Source organism: Carassius carassius, chromosome 44, assembly GCF_963082965.1.
Source record: "Carassius carassius chromosome 44, fCarCar2.1, whole genome shotgun sequence".
Taxonomy (NCBI): domain Eukaryota; kingdom Metazoa; phylum Chordata; class Actinopteri; order Cypriniformes; family Cyprinidae; genus Carassius; species Carassius carassius.
The window spans coordinates 3,822,751-3,839,038 of NC_081798.1; the positions used below are offsets into that span (position 1 = coordinate 3,822,751).

Here is a 16,288-nt window from a genome sequence, read left to right on the forward strand (position 1 = left end):
GAGCTTTCAATTCATTAAAGACTCCCAGAAAAAAAGTCACGTTTCCACAAAACTAAATGTTATTTTAGTTTTACAACAGATTTGCGTCATTTATTCCATCTTCACAATAAAAAGGAAGAAAACACATGCAATCGAAATTATTTGGTTATTCGGTAGTCCCCAACCAGGCTGGAAGGACATTTGTAAGGCTACAGGAGACAGGACATAGGAGATTACATACTTGGGACATTGTGATATTTTCTTTTCATCCTGCCACTGGACACAAGTTAAACCAGTTCACCGCCTCTCCACCCCACCCTGCTATAATGAAGTGTACCTGTGCAGTTCCATGTTCTCACTGCTGGAGCAGATCGTTGCAGATCGCACTCAGAAGATGCTCAGGAATACTGAGGATGGAACGATATGACACTAAGATCAATGGACGCAGCTTCATACAGCATTAACTGACAGACCATTTTTTTTTATATCTCTGATATATCACTGAAGCCCCTCAGATAGGCTACTGCATGTCTGACTGCAGAAGAGCAGCTGGAACAGGAGCTCACTGAGTTGAGGGATACTGTGGTTGGCTCCAGCAGTCAAGCATATATAACAGGAGCCCACGGCTGCGTGATTGCTCCGTGGAAAACGTGAGGAACATGAACTAAAGAGCTGCAGTCTAACCTCGCAAAGAAGGAATACGCTGGGAATTTTTAATCAGGGAATCGCCTGTTTTCGCAGACAAGGTGAGATTTTCCCGGTTTTCTACATGCGTGATGAACAGCAGCGGAATAAACAACGCACTCCCGACGCGACGCGACCAGAACGCTGCCGTTGTAATTATGTGTGGGAATTAAAGCGCGCGCGGGTTCGGTGGCGTCGCGTCCAGTGGAGATGCGGTATAATTACAATAAATAATCACTGAGATTGTCGCAGTGTCTGTTGTACGGCAGCGATTCTAGTTTTACACAAACATCTCAGTCTCACTTTACTGCGTGAGTACAGATGATTTTGGGCAGACAAATCTATGTAAACGTGTATGGATATTGTTATTGACTGCAGGTCATTCCGCGCGCTGATGGGCAGTGATTCTATCTATCTATCTATCTATCTATCTATCTATCTATCTATCTATCTATCTATCTATCTATCTATCTATCTATCTATCTATCTATCTATCTCAATACTGTAGCCTATATGAATTCATAAATAATACATTATTAATAATTTTTATATTCACTAATATGAAATTTAATATTACCATATTTACTATCTGATAAATGCAATAGTACATATATGTAAAATACACATCTCATACACAAATATAATAATACAAATTATAACAATATTTTCAATTTCTAACTCTCAAGGTGTTGCAGTGTGAGTGTCAATGTAATCAGAATTGCCTGTGTAATTGAAATAATTGCCATCTTCATTGACATTGCTCATGATTTGTGAACATTAGTGAGACGGATCTCTATCTCATTCTTGTCTGATTACATTATTGATTTTTCCGGAGTGTCTTCACTTCAAGTGTATAATGATTTTGCCTTGACTGGTTATCATGGCTTGATATTTTCATCGACCCATGCATTGTTCCACAGTGTCTGGGTCAGTTTGCTTGGATTCTTGGCACAAGCAATGGTCAGAAAGTAGCTGTGTTGCACAACCCACTGTTTAACCCCATTTCACAGGAAACAGATTCGTGTGAGAAACCCAGTCAAGTTTAATTAACTTTGTCCGCAGTCAAAGCCTCATGCTGTGAGTGTGTGAGCACAAACACTGTCATTTATGGAGGGAACTCTGTGCCTATGGATTCCTCCCTAAAAGTCACACACACACACACACACACACACACAGAAATCTTTTGCCTGTGAGATACATGCGGCTCTTTGAGATAAACAGAGCTCCCACTCTTGAAAACAGACTCCCTGCTAATTTCAGCAGAGCCTCACTCACTCCCACTCGAGAGTTGGGAGAGTGTCTTCAGGACAAGTTAGTCACTGCTGATTTGGCAGAGAGCAAGAAACACTATTCTCTCAATGCAACAAAAGCCTGCATTAACATTTATTCGTTATGCTCTTTTGAGAGTATTCTGAAAGGAGCTATTTACTTAATATTTTTCCTTGGGCACACAGTCTGTTATCCATTTATTCAGGAGGGCCTCATTCTGTTTCAGATGAGCAAATAACCATTTGAACATTTTTGTGTAGCCCTTTTCCTGTGGATAGTATTTAACCAAAGCCCACTTTTTTGCACATTTCGTTCAGTGTGATATTTGCTTTTTTATATTTAGTAAGAATTTATTAATATTTTATAAGAATTAGTTGTTTATGCATACAACCCGAATTCCGGAAAAGTTGGGACGTTTTTTAAATTTTAATAAAATGAAAACTAAAGGAATTTCAAATCACATGAGCCAATATTTTATTCACAATAGAACATAGATAATGTAGCAAATGTTTAAACTGAGAAATTTTACACTTTTATCCAATTAATTAGCTCATTTAAAATTTAATGTCTGCTACAGGTCTCAAAAAAGTTGGCACGGGGGCAACAAATGGCTAAAAAAGCAAGCAGTTTTGAAAAGATTCAGCTGGGAGAACATCTAGTGATTAATTAAGTTAATTGATATCAGGTCTGTAACATGATTAGCTATAAAAGCTTTGTCTTAGAGAAGCAGAGTCTCTCAGAAGTAAAGATGGGCAGAGGCTCTCCAATCTGTGAAAGACTGCGTAAAAAAATTGTGGAAAACTTTAAAAGCAATGTTCCTCAACGTCAAATTGCAAAGGCTTTGCAAATCTCATCATCTACAGTGCATAACATCATCAAAAGATTCAGAGAAACTGGAGAAATCTCTGTCCGTAAGGGACAAGACCGGAGACCTTTATTGGATGCCTGTGGTCTTCGGGCTCTCAGACTACACTGCATCACTCATCGGCATGATTGTGTCAATGACATTACTAAATGGGCCCAGGAATACTTTCAGAAACCACTGTCGGTAAACACAATCCGCCGTGCCATCAGCAGATGCCGACTAAAGCTCTATCATGCAAAAAGGAAGCCATATGTGAACATGGTCCAGAAGCGCCGTCGTGTCCTGTGGTTCAAGGCTCATTTAAAATGGACTATTTCAAAGTGGAATAGTGTTTTATGGTCAGACGAGTCCAAATTTGACATTCTTGTTGGAAATCACGGACGCCGTGTCCTCCGGGCTAAAGAGGAGGGAGACCTTCCAGCATGTTATCAGCGTTCAGTTCAAAAGCCAGCATCTCTGATAGTATGGGGATGCATTAGTGCATACGGTATGGGCAGCTTGCATGTTTTGGAAGGCTCTGTGAATGCTGAAAGGTATATAAAGGTTTTAGAGCAACATATGCTTCCCTCCAAACAACGTCTATTTCAGGGAAGGCCTTGTTTATTTCAGCAGGACAATGCAAAACCACATACTGCAGCTATAACAACAGCATGGCTTCGTCGTAGAAGAGTCCGGGTGCTAACCTGGCCTGCCTGCAGTCCAGATCTTTCACCTATAGAGAACATTTGGCGCATCATTAAACGAAAAATACGTCAAAGACGACCACGAACTCTTCAGCAGCTGGAAATCTATATAAGGCAAGAATGGGACCAAATTCCAACAGCAAAACTCCAGCAACTCATAGCCTCAATGCCCAGACGTCTTCAAACTGTTTTGAAAAGAAAAGGAGATGCTACACCATGGTAAACATGCCCCGTCCCAACTATTTTGAGACCTGTAGCAGAAATCAAAATTGAAATGAGCTCATTTTGTGCATAAAATTGTAAACTTTCTCAGTTTAAACATTTGCTATGTTATCTATGTTCTATTGTGAATAAAATATTGGCTCATGTGATTTGAAAGTCTTTTAGTTTTCATTTTATTAAAATTTAAAAAACGTCCCAACTTTTCCGGAATTCGGGTTGTATATTTAGCCATGGTTGTCCATATCTTTAGTTTGTATATTAACATAAAATTAAAATTTTAGTAGATATGCACATTTAAGGAGCTACAGCCGACTAAGTATTTCTCAGAAAACAGACCAACATTTTTTATGACATCATCTTGCACTAATGGTTCCCTAGTAAAAAAAGTAATGTTTTTAAAATACATTTATTTCATACTAAGTAGCCTATAGTTCAAATTTATTAAAATATACTGACATCGCTGGTGCCTTATTGGTATAATAATTTATGTTAAACTTTAATTGGAGTACTACTTATGCACAATGCACATTTTTTTATATTAAGCCCAACATATGTTTTAATGTCACTATTGATGAGGATTGTATGATCTTTAAATGCAAGATATTTAAAGTGCATCTAAACCATCCTTGCAGTAGTTTCACTTTAGCACAGTATGTCTTTATTTGGACTTCAGCACTACTCCCACATAATTAAAGTGCATTAAGTACAAAATTAGTTGTTCCAATTTAGCATTAATTTTACCAGTTTAGTATACTACAAGTAAGAAACAAAAATGCACTTGTCAAGTTTTTCATGTTTTTTTTTTTAAATGATCTTATGTGTAGACAGAATAACTTCAGAAGACCAGCATCATGATGACTGCACGTGAAAAAATCAAGAAGAAACCGCCCAAAGACAGTCTGACGCTGTTACCATGCTTCTATTTCGTAGAGGTACGAGACATCATTTATTACCAATTTAATACTTCAGAAGAGCAATTCATGTCTCAGGTAACTACATAACACACTCTAAACAACTGGGCTTCCTTAATTTCTTTGAAGACATAATTGAAAATGCATAATAGCAGTCAGATTGAGTGTGCTACTGTATTTACCTTCCTCCACATTGTCAGCCCTGGAGTACAGAACTCTGTGTTGACATTTAACAACAGCCATCTGCCACAGTTGCTCTACAGTAATTAAACTGCTCTGGTGTTGATATGTTTATGTATTATCAATATTTAATATATGTTTGCACTTGAGAAAGACATGCAATTTAGTACTTTTAAAACTGATAAAGACTTTTGCATTATGCACACGCTCTCCTTCCTCTGAGAAAATAGCTACCCATTGTGGCGTCCTCCATGGTTTCACTGTACTTCCTGGAACTGACGGATGTGCTCCAGCCGGCGCAGGTGGGATTCCGCTGCCATGACCGCTCACTCAGCATGCCGTACGTGGACAGCGGCGATGAGCTCATCCCTCTGCTCATGCTCCTGAGTCTGGCGTTCGCCGGCCCTGCTGCCTCTGTGAGATGAAAGCATTGCATTTACATCTTTGCAACCTATATAGTCATTTACTCACCCTCGTGTCATTTTAAACCTGTATGAGTTTCTTTGTTCTGTTGTACTCAATAGAAAATATAAATGATGCCATCTCTTTAAAGTCAGTTATGCTAAAGATTGTATTTTTTTTTTAGACTAAAAAAAAAATGTAATAACTTGCTTCTCCATAGATTGACATTTACAAATTCCACAATCTTATTGTGTTCAGATCATGATCGGTGAAGGTCTGCTGTATTGTATGCAATCCAAACTGAAGGTCCGTCCAGGGATTGAAGGAAGCATAAATGCTGGTGGATGTAATTTTAACTCTTTCCTGCGGAGAACCGTTCGTTTTGTCGGTATGTAACACTCTTTTCACTGTAAGGCAATTTTATATCAGAATGTTTGAAGCTAAAGTATGAAAGTGCTGAATGTATTTAAATATAATAAATTCTAGTTGCTTTACTGAGCAGGAGTGATGCAGATGAACATTATGTAACATGAGTCAGGCACAGAGTGTTGCATGAAACTGATGAAATGAGTCATTGATGTTTCATTCCTCATGATCGGTCTCTCCTTCTAGGGGTTCATGTGTTCGGTCTTTGTGCAACAGCACTGGTTACGGATGTCATCCAACTGGCCACTGGCTACCACACACCATTCTTTCTCACAGTGTGCAAACCCAATTATACTGTCCCAGGTGTGTCCTGTGACAAGAACCCTTACATCACCAAAGACATTTGCTCTGGCCAGGATCAGCATGCTATCCTGTCTGCAAGGTAACTGAATAACATCTGATTTTGGGATTAACTGTGATCACCTTCAACTTTGTACAGTCACCATTTTCTTTCTCCCTCTTGTGGTATTCTTCCTGACTTTAGAGCACTTCCTACTCACTCCTTCTTTTAAAACTATAAACGTGTGACACTGACTTCTGCTGCATATCTGGTCTAGGCTTACTCTAGATGTTTGCTTTCCTTTGTGACAGGAAAACCTTCCCTTCCCAGCATGCAACCCTCTCTTCCTTTGCTGCTGTTTATATTTCAGTAAGTCTCTTCAACACCGTCTCAATGCGTGTTCACTAAATGTTTACAGCATATATGTTTTATATATAAACCTAATAGGCTACTGCAGTAATCTCCTCTATGAGAGAACTCAGTAGTGTTTAGAACAGTTTAAACTGATTGTACTGTAGATAAAAATAATGAACTACCAACATAATTGATGTGCATGTCATATGCATTGACACAAGAAATAGATTTCAAAATGGATCATATTATACAGAAAGGTTTGATTTAATATGCACAAATGCATTCTGTTCGCTAGATTAGAGAAAGTCTAATTATAGGCAAGTGCTTCACATGTCTAGCTATTTGGCAGGATCCACTTCAAGCGACAGACATGGAGATAAGTTGTTGCTGCTTCCCACCTTGCGCTTGTCAGACTGTCTGAAGCTGCAAGGCAGTATGTTATTAATTTCCACATGACAGCTGGAGACTTCTGCTGCTCTCTGCTCTTCTAGATGTACTTCAACTCAACAATCTCTGATAGCACCAAGCTGCTCAAACCCGTTCTGGTGTTTGCCTTTGCCATTGCGGCTGCATTGACGGGACTCACTCAGATCACCCAGTACCGCAGTCACCCGATCGATGTTTACGTTGGGTTCTGCATTGGCGCTGGTATTGCAGCATACTTGGTGAGTTATTGGTTTACTTATAAATTTTTGCTGATATTTTTGGTGTAGTATCCCATTTGAAAAAGAAAAGAAAATATGCTGGATATGTTTTGAAGCATTGTAACTGGTTTGAGCTGTTCCTGAGCTGGTTATAAGCTGGTTGTGAGCTGGTTTAAGCTGGTCATGTCCTGGTCCTAAACTGGTCCAGAAGCTAGTTGCTCAGGACCAGCTTAAACCAGCTCGTGACCTCCTAAGGATCGGCTCAAACCAGCTGCAATGCTTCAAAACATACCATCATATGCTGTTTTTTTCAACAGGGGTATTTGCTAAATCCTCCATCCTCATCTTGCTGTTGAGCTTAATGTGTTTAACCCAAGTAGATGTTTCTGCATCATAGTCCATGTTGGTTCTGAAACAACATTATGACCAACAAGTATATTTTTTGGTTTGCTGTTGGGGAAAGCCTGTCTGGGAATAGGGGCTTAAACAACATCCAGCAAACTTGTTTAAATAGGTCCTTAGTTGGTCATGAGCTAGTTTAAGCTGTTCCTGAGCTGGTTATAAGTTGGTTATGAGCAGGAGCTTGTTGCTTAGAACCAGTTTAGGACCAGCACCAGCTTTAACCAGCTCAGGAACAGCTTAAACCAGCTCAACCAAGCTGCCATGCTTCAAAACATAACTAACCAGCATATGCTGTTTTTTTCAATAGGGCCCAAGGATGCAGCTTTCTAAATTAGACACGAATCAAGGTTTTCAGGATTACTAAAAAGTAAATCCAGGTGTGTTAAAGCAGGATTGGAACTTTCTGCAAGAACATATCCACTAGAAATGACAAAGCCACATTTTGATTCCCATGGGAACACAGAAGAGGGATATAAAATACAAATGCCCTTGAAAGCAATATAAGTGTCTTTAGATCAATACTTTTACCACAAAAGTGACTTTGATTTGGCTAATCAGAATTATGACTCGCCACCTTTTTGTTGGTCTTAGAACAACATGCCAGGTTTGAAAAACATACTAATCCCATCCTTAATGCCAACTCTAACCTTACCTATTAACTACCCCTAAAATCATAGGTTGGTTGATATGAGTGTGGTTCAAGCTCCCACCCCAGGTTTAAACCTAACCCTAAACTGCACTGGGTGATTGGAATATTCTGTATTGTTGGGAAATAAGCAATGTAAGAAGCCACTGTATCTTAAAATTTTAAATCATTCCAGGCTTTCCATGCTGTTGCCAACTTCAAATCTCCAGAGGACACTGTCATCCAGCAACCTCCTCCTCTGCAGAAGGATGCTTTGAGAGCTCTGGCCCAGAGAGGCCACGACTCTGTCTATAATAAAGGCCACGCCTCTGAGAGCAATGAGGAAATAACATCCCCAGCATGTCTAGATGGGCTGAACCGGCCTGTACAGCGGGAGAAAACCTCATTGGGAAGCTTAAAGAGAGCCAGCGTGGATGTGGAGCTACTGGCACCCCGCAGCCCAATGGGTAAGGAGACCATGGTAACCTTCAGCAACACATTACCCCGTGCTACAGCTCCAGAGGAGCCAATGAGGCGTCTGGTGACAGTACCTGTTCCAGTACCACTGGACCCCATGCGGTCACATCAATTAGTGTCTGAATGGAAGCAAAAGTCAATGGAGATGCGAGGTGGCAGCTTGCCTGACGAGGACACCAGCGATCAGGGCTCAGATGGCGGCAACGACACGACCACAGAGGAGGATAGTGCCCACTCTTCAGTCTATTCATCTGTTCAACCGTCAGCCAAACCGGCTAACCAACCTGCAGGGGCAAGGGTAGTGATGCCCCCTCGCCCCCCAGCACAGCCCTCGGTCCCTCCGCCTGTGTCCCCTAAAAGTGCCAGCACTCGGGCCAAATGGTTGTCCATCACAGAGAAAAGTGGTGCTAATATTCCAGTTCATAAGGCAGGAAATCAGCCTCGGATCATGCAGGTTATTGCCATGTCAAAGCAACAGGGACTCCTGTCTGGATCGGCCAAATCCTCAGAGACCTCGTCCTCTTCTGGTACCTCATCCATCACGGGCACAGAATCATCGCCTAATCGTTCAGAACGTGACAACGGTTCAGGCATCATCACAGTTGATGCCCACGCCCCCCACCACCCCGTAGTCCGTATGACCTCCAACCCCAATAACCCCTGGGAGTGGAGGGGATCTTCTGATGGAAACATGGCAGAGTCGTATGAGCTAAAAAACCTCAACCGCGATGGGCCCCGCAGTTACCGCAATGTGAGGAGCAGTTCTCCTGGTTCCTCCACCAATGAGGTTGACCATGGGCCGCCCCAGCCACCACTTCCCCCTCAACTCCCCCCCGTGGGTCACACCTCAGAGGGTCGCAGTCTGCGCCGCAAGACCCCTCTAGTTCTACTGGATAGGGAGGGCAATCTGAACCACATGGAACAGGACAACTACTACAAAAAGTTACAAAGTGGCAGGCATTTCAAAGAGTGACGATGTGCTAATATATATGAGCACAACTACACTTTTTGGTCTTTTTCTTTTATTTACTTGATTTGATTCCATGAGGAATATCAGAATAACCGGATCCACAGTCAGTAGAGCTTTCGGGAGATGCTGCTTCTGACGACTTAAGAGCACAATGGTTTTTGCCCTCTGAGGGCAAACCAAACTACATTATCAAAAGTTTGATCAGATGTATTGTATTTGCATAATCTTATTATAATGTAAAATAAGGTTTAGGATTATTTTTATTGCTGCTTCTTTTGTTCCTACTTGACTCATTTAAATGTGTGACTGAGATGTCAAGTTGAATTTATGTGTGTTTAAGCACGATTGTTTAGTGTATGTTGTAGTGATACAATAATAGAAAATATTTGACTGCCTTGTAACACTCACAGTCGACACCAATTTAAAGTGTTTTGTTGGTTATTTATGAATGATAATTTCTTTGCAAAAGGGTAGCGTCCGTTCATTGTACATCTGACTGTAATTGCTGATAAACTGTTTTGGACATTCTGCAAATCTACTGAAGACACCCTGTGAAATATGGTGGAAGCACTTTGAATAAGCACTTATAAATCACTTCATCTCTTTGTGTGTTAAGAAGTGAGGTGAACTGGATTGTCTGTGAGGTATTCCAAAGGAAAATTAGACTGCTTTGGACTCTGTTTTGGAAAATGTTTTCTCATAATCCATATAGTGAAACAGCAACTGGACAACAGGTCCATGTGAAGAATTTACTGCAGGTCTCACATTTTATGTATCATAACGAGAAAGATTTTTCCAAAATAAACAACTTTTTTTGTGTGTAAATCACAAAAAGAATTTCTACAAACACTCTGGGATTTATCTGTAATAGTTAGAGGTCTCCTTGTCATGCTGTTTCCCAGAGGTCCTCCTCTAAATGAACTTGATGCATGTTATATGAGTGTTGTCAAGGTGGAAGTGAAGCCTTGTCAGTGAAGAATTCCAATCTGTTATAATGTACATGTGCAGCTGTCACTGCAGGTTAAAGACTGTGTGTGTCAGCTCTCTCTTCACGGTGCTCTGATCTGCTCCTGGATCTCTGTAGATGGTTGTCCGTAATGGATGCTTATTGCTGTTGATGCAGTTTCTGAAAAAAAAGGCAACATAAATGACAACAATAAACGAGCTGCTGTAAATTACAATGACCCTAGATTGTAATTTGTAACACACTGCAAACATTACCCTCCCATTTTTGTACTGAAATATTTTCTGTTTTTCTTTCATTTATAAAGTGTAAATCTTGTGGCTTACAGCAGGTTAGTGGTGGAGGTGTAGAAACAATTGGTAGACATTTGAGAGTGATGTACAGTACATGAAAGCTAAGGAAATAATCCAACAATCATAATATGCCAATTCTGCATTTAACATAATGTTTTTTTTTTCTTTTTTTTTTTTTTTTTTTTAGATTGCTTATAGGTACGTGTTGTTTGTGTTTGTCATTATTTGGCATTTGATTGTTACACTAAGCAAACTCCAAGGACAAAGCCAGTAATTACTCCAGAGTAATTAACCAAACATATAAACCAATAAAATACTGTAGATCTGCAAACTCCTAGGCTTTTAAGTTTGATTCAAATATGACATGCTTGCATTTGGGACATGATTTTTAAACAGCTTGATTTCTCATTAAAACTGTATTGTTTTAATTATTATATTTTTTATTCTTTTTATCTATCCACCAAAGATTAATTCTAGCCCAGAGCATTTCACAGCCTTACTGAGGTCATACTTTAAATTCTTATTAAATGCAGATTAAACTGGCAGTGCAAGCATTCATACATATGGAGTTTGAATACGAATCTTTCAGACGCAGGATGTGGCAAGCCACAAATAATAAAGTGTCAGGAAGAGAAAGAAAAATTAAATTTTTATTTTATTTTTTCTATTCCAAAGCACACCATCTGTTGTTACTTACAGTATATTAACAGAAAGTATAATGATTGCAGTGATTTTTACCAAAAAAATAAAAATGATGAAACACACAAGGCATCTATGATGCCTCGACAGCATCCCACACCTGGGGTTTAATTATACTGTTGCCATGCAGTGCTCCAAGTGAGTACTGCAGAGATGCACAAAGGATGTTCTGTCTCCTCTAGAGACATCAACAATTAGCTTTCTGTCAATCCAAATGAATGTCAAACAATTCAAGATACTAAATTTGAAAGATCTCTCACTATTGCACTGCGACATCTCAAAGAGATTTCAGATGTAGTCTGCTAAATGAATACATTTTCAGATCATTAGGCACACTATGCAGGCTTACAGCTATATGTAGTAATGTTTCAAGCCTATTTGAGTCATGCTGTGACCTCTCAAAAAGCCAGTGGTGCATTTGGGCCCATCTTGGTATCATGAAATCCACCTGGCACCAGTATAAGCTTCTTCCACCTATAGTCAACTCTGACGCCTACATACGCTCTCCAAACATGAGAATCGCCCACGCCATACGCTGCAACTATCCTGAAGTCTGCAAAAGCACAAACAGAGCTCTTGCTGTTGCTATGGTGACTGGGTTGAGCAGTGGGGGCCTCCAGTGCAGAGCAATTGATCATTTTAATAAGAACTATATGTGTGTTTCAACGGGTGGGTCTGGACTCACTGTCATAGACATACAATTGATTTGATTACACTGAATGCTTTTGAAAGATGAGAGGTTGACAAAGTTTCCTTCATTTTCCTTCATTCCTTCATGAGCTGTCAGAGGTTTATTATATGATATCTGATGTAATCTTTTTACAAAAGATGAGAAAAGTCTCTCTGGAATAATGTCACATAGAAACTGGTATTAAACTGAAAGCTGTCACTTTGCTTTATTCATTTAATATTCTTAATTTGAAAGATGAAAGATGGGTTGAAAATATTTCTTCTTGCTACTAAATTCTTATTTAAATGAGTTTGGGATTTTTTGTCCAAAAATATTTCTCATTTATGTTATTCATGTTATTCAAAAAAGAAAGACAAAATAGTATACCCACAGAATTTAAACATCCAAATACACACAAAAATACACTTTCATCATATTTCGTATATTCGTTCAAAATTAATACGAAAGAATGCAACGAGTCATCTGGAGATAGTGGGTGATGACTTTCACTCATCCTCTCCTAGTATTTAGTTTATTCATCCTGATTACATTCAAGTTAATTAAATTTTCAAGAGCGTTAATGAAGACAGCAGCCCTTTGATCTCCAGGTGCTTCAACTGTTCATGATGTGAAAGCTTTTATTTTTCCTGGGCTCTTGCACCAACTCAGGTGGCCAAATGTCACACTTTTAGCAGGGCTTCATGGAGTGAACTAAGGTGACAAATAGGTAGTAGATTTTAACTGTCAAAACTGGTTATGATGAACTGTAGTGGGGAAGTCATGGCCTAGTGGTCAGAGAGTTTGACTCCTAACCCTAAGGTTGTGGGTTCGAGTCTTGGGCTGGCAAAATACCATGACTTAGGTGCCCCTGAGCAAGGCACCGAACCCCCAACTGGTGCCGCAGCATAAATGGTTGCCCACTGCTCCGGGTGTGTGTATTAAATTGATCAGAAGTAATATATAAAAAAAACCTTTTGCAAAATAATGTAATTCTATTTCAAATAAATTAACTTTCTAATCATCAAAGAATCCTGAAATAACTTCCACAAAAATATGAAGCAGAACTATAATAACAGTGCTGCAGCAGTATAGTAGGAAATATCAGTTTACATTTCCAAACATTCCTTTTTGCTGTTAATTACAGTAATCCAATGAGATTTAATGACATATATAAATGAAACACACACACACACACATATATTATATCCTTACATATAAGCATCCTTACATATACATTTAGTTAAGCTTTTACTAAAGCCAATACATCCTCTGTTATATATTTTGGGTTCAAAATTTTGAATTTTGACAAGCTTACAGCACTTGATATTTTACCTACGAGTATATTAACTTCAATAGCAATTATGTATTTTAGATTAATTTTTAATATATTTTTAATATCTCTCTGCCTTGCGGACCAAAACTCCCATTAGGATTAAAATCTTTAAGCATGTATGTGTACAATGGAGGAATGTAGACTCACTCTCTATATGTGATCATCACTAGACAGTGTCTTATGTAAGCTTGTTATGTTCAATTTCACACTAGCCATATTTCACAGATCTACTGAATAACAAATGATACCATAAATCTTAGTTTTCTTTTCACATTGTTGGTGTGACTGACAGCATCATGCTGAAATCAAAACCATTTCAGCCACCTCTCCTCCTAGTATATTTAGACTCAGCTAAATCTGAAAGGATTATGATTTGAAAAAAATCCCTTATTACAAATCTGAACTGATTGTTTTGTGTTATTACCAATCCAGTGCACTCAAATGAAATGATCTACCTCATGAGTGATCATTTAACCCTGACCACAGAGGCCAAGAAACCACCCAGATGGTATTTCACACCCACCACTTCGCTCTGCCTCCATTCCTTCCTTTGTGTCTTCCCCATCTCGGAGTGAGAGGGAGAGAGAGTTACACTGCACTCCGAGCGAGCTGGCATCCCTCCAATCCCCTGCGACAGCAACATTTCCATTGATCACAGCAAATGGAGACACGTCAAGTTACCACGGCAACTGGCAGGCCAGTGAGGCGACTCCATGTGCGTGAGGACTGGCTGCAGGAGCATCAGGGTGGAGCTGTGTGGGCTGGAATCCTTCAAGAAGAGAAGAAAAGCCATTATCTTACTGCTTCGAACATAAAAGTGAGATTCAGAGTGCTTATGCATTTGAATATTTCTGATAGGAAGTCATGGAAGTCATACAGATAAAGCTTTAACGCTGTGTCTGAACACGTTTCAGAAAGCCAATTGGTGAGGAGGATAAAATCATGCTCAGCATAATGAATTCAGCTTTCTATAATAGAGTCCTATATGGCAATGTATGTACAGCAAGAGCTGGTCATGTACTCCATCTACAGGCTGCCTACCGACACACAACATGACTGGCATATATATATATATATACATATAATCTCCAAATAACTCATAAAGACTTATTCTCCTCAATGCACACCATAACTCGCATAAAATAATGAGTGCAATTTTAGAAAACCAAAAACAACATACAACATGTTTTGTTGTTGTTGTTGTTGTTGTTTTACATTTATTTACAATTCAGTTATTTTTTTAATTTATACTTAATTTAAAGATAGGAGTAATAAAATATTAAAAAATGATAATATACTATATATAATAATATAATAATAAAAAACTTTTTTGAGCTGCATAACATCTTTCTCTCCATATATAGATAACATACATGTAAATATTTAGATATATCCCCTAAATTTATTTGTGCATGAATATTTGTGCACATTTCTATTTGTGCAAGGGGTACATAAATTATTAATTATGAGCAGTTCTGTACATGCACACATACACAAGGAATGTTACTTCCTCTTCTTAATTAAAGGGTTGAAAAGTTAATGTGTCATTTAATCATTTTGCAGCAGAAGTGCATTAGATTATGTTACAGATAACAGATAGTTAATATAATTTTATAACAAAGCCCATTTGGGAGCAGTGCTATTTTAGTATATTATTTTCTGTTATCATTATCATTTCTGTTAAAGTTACAGTATTTCTGTGCGTTTTGGTTGAAAATTCTTTTTTGTTTGTTTGTTATGCTTCTATAATTTTAATACATTTTTATTTCAGTTTGTTGTAGTTATCTTAGCACATCAAGTTAAACTAAATGAAAATTAGAAATGTGGCCTTAAAAACTAGCTGAAATAAGTCTAAATTAATAAAATAAATAAATAAAAATATTAAAATAATAAAACATTCATTATTTAATCAATGAAAATCATGTTTTAGGTAGCTATAATAACCCTGATTGTGAGTTTTGATATTAACCGAGTCTCATGTTCTCTCTCTATATATATATATTCTGGGAATGATTTGCATCATAATGTCAACGCACATTTCCATAGACTCGTAGTATCTTCTACGTCCATGAGGGGGTGACAAATCTCCCCTTAATTATCATACTGGGCCAAATATAATTTAATATAAAATATCCTTAGATGCGCAAAACACAAATCTAAGATCTCTGGGAAACCGGACACTCTCAGAGAGTCGATGAAGAGATGTTACACTGTGGATCTGTTTAGAGCTCGTTGACAGGGACGTGGAGTGTATTTTCCGGGTTGCGCTGGTCTGTTAGAGAGAGGCAGATTCAGGGGAGGGACGCCAGCAGCAGCAGCAGCTCTTGATCTCACTGCTCACACACACAGAGAGAGGCTGACAACTGATGGTGCTGCGCCTCTGAGGAAGAAGAAGAAGAAGAAAAAACTAACTAACATTTCAACCGGGACAATTCACCTGAAATTTGAGGGAAACCGCATTGGGACACTATGGAGTGAGTATAGCAACTGTTCTTCGTTTAGTGGGCAGGCCAGCGCGCGCTGGCCCTCATAATGAGTGAACGGAGCCACACCTGCAAAACATCCCAAGCTCCGCTCTTCTCTTGCAATTAATTTACAGAGAGTGCGATGGCAACCTATTGCACCTTAAACTGTGTTTTTAAAATAAGGCTGTGTTTTTCATTTCAAAAGGTATAGACGCATATCGTTTTATTGGTCTATTTTGCCGCGGTGTAATGTGTTCGGTACAGCGGATAACGGTATGACATCCAGCAGCATCCAGCGCTCTCGTGCTGACAGAAATAGGTTTCTCCTTCATGCCTTTGACACACAGTTCAATTGTTTACATGCCTAATTTAGAAACAGCTTGTTTATTTTTCTTTGAGCTACTTAGTTACAAAATATGCTATTCATCTAATGTGCGTGTCTGTGTACAGTTTGTCGCGTGCTGTATTTAACCACGACTGTGTTTTGAAAT

At 38.9% G+C, this 16,288-nt stretch overlaps 1 protein-coding gene across 2 annotated transcripts; it reads left to right on the forward strand.

Annotated features, from left to right (window-relative positions):
- The first annotated feature begins 149 nt into the window (after nucleotides 1–149).
- plppr3b (phospholipid phosphatase related 3b) lies at nucleotides 150–10,548 on the forward strand. 2 transcript variants are annotated; one of them, XM_059538003.1, is made up of 8 exons: nucleotides 150–725; nucleotides 4,531–4,634; nucleotides 5,024–5,209; nucleotides 5,454–5,583; nucleotides 5,808–6,003; nucleotides 6,213–6,270; nucleotides 6,747–6,920; nucleotides 8,123–10,548. In XM_059538003.1, exons 2-8 carry the CDS (start codon nucleotides 4,554–4,556, stop codon nucleotides 9,374–9,376), a joined length of 2,079 nt encoding a protein of 692 aa, XP_059393986.1. In that variant the 5' UTR covers nucleotides 150–725; nucleotides 4,531–4,553; the 3' UTR covers nucleotides 9,377–10,548. The 2 variants fall into 2 exon arrangements, with proteins under 2 accessions (XP_059393986.1, XP_059393985.1); XM_059538002.1 differs by having other exon boundaries at nucleotides 151–725; nucleotides 4,527–4,634.
- The last annotated feature ends 5,740 nt before the right edge of the window (nucleotides 10,549–16,288 follow it).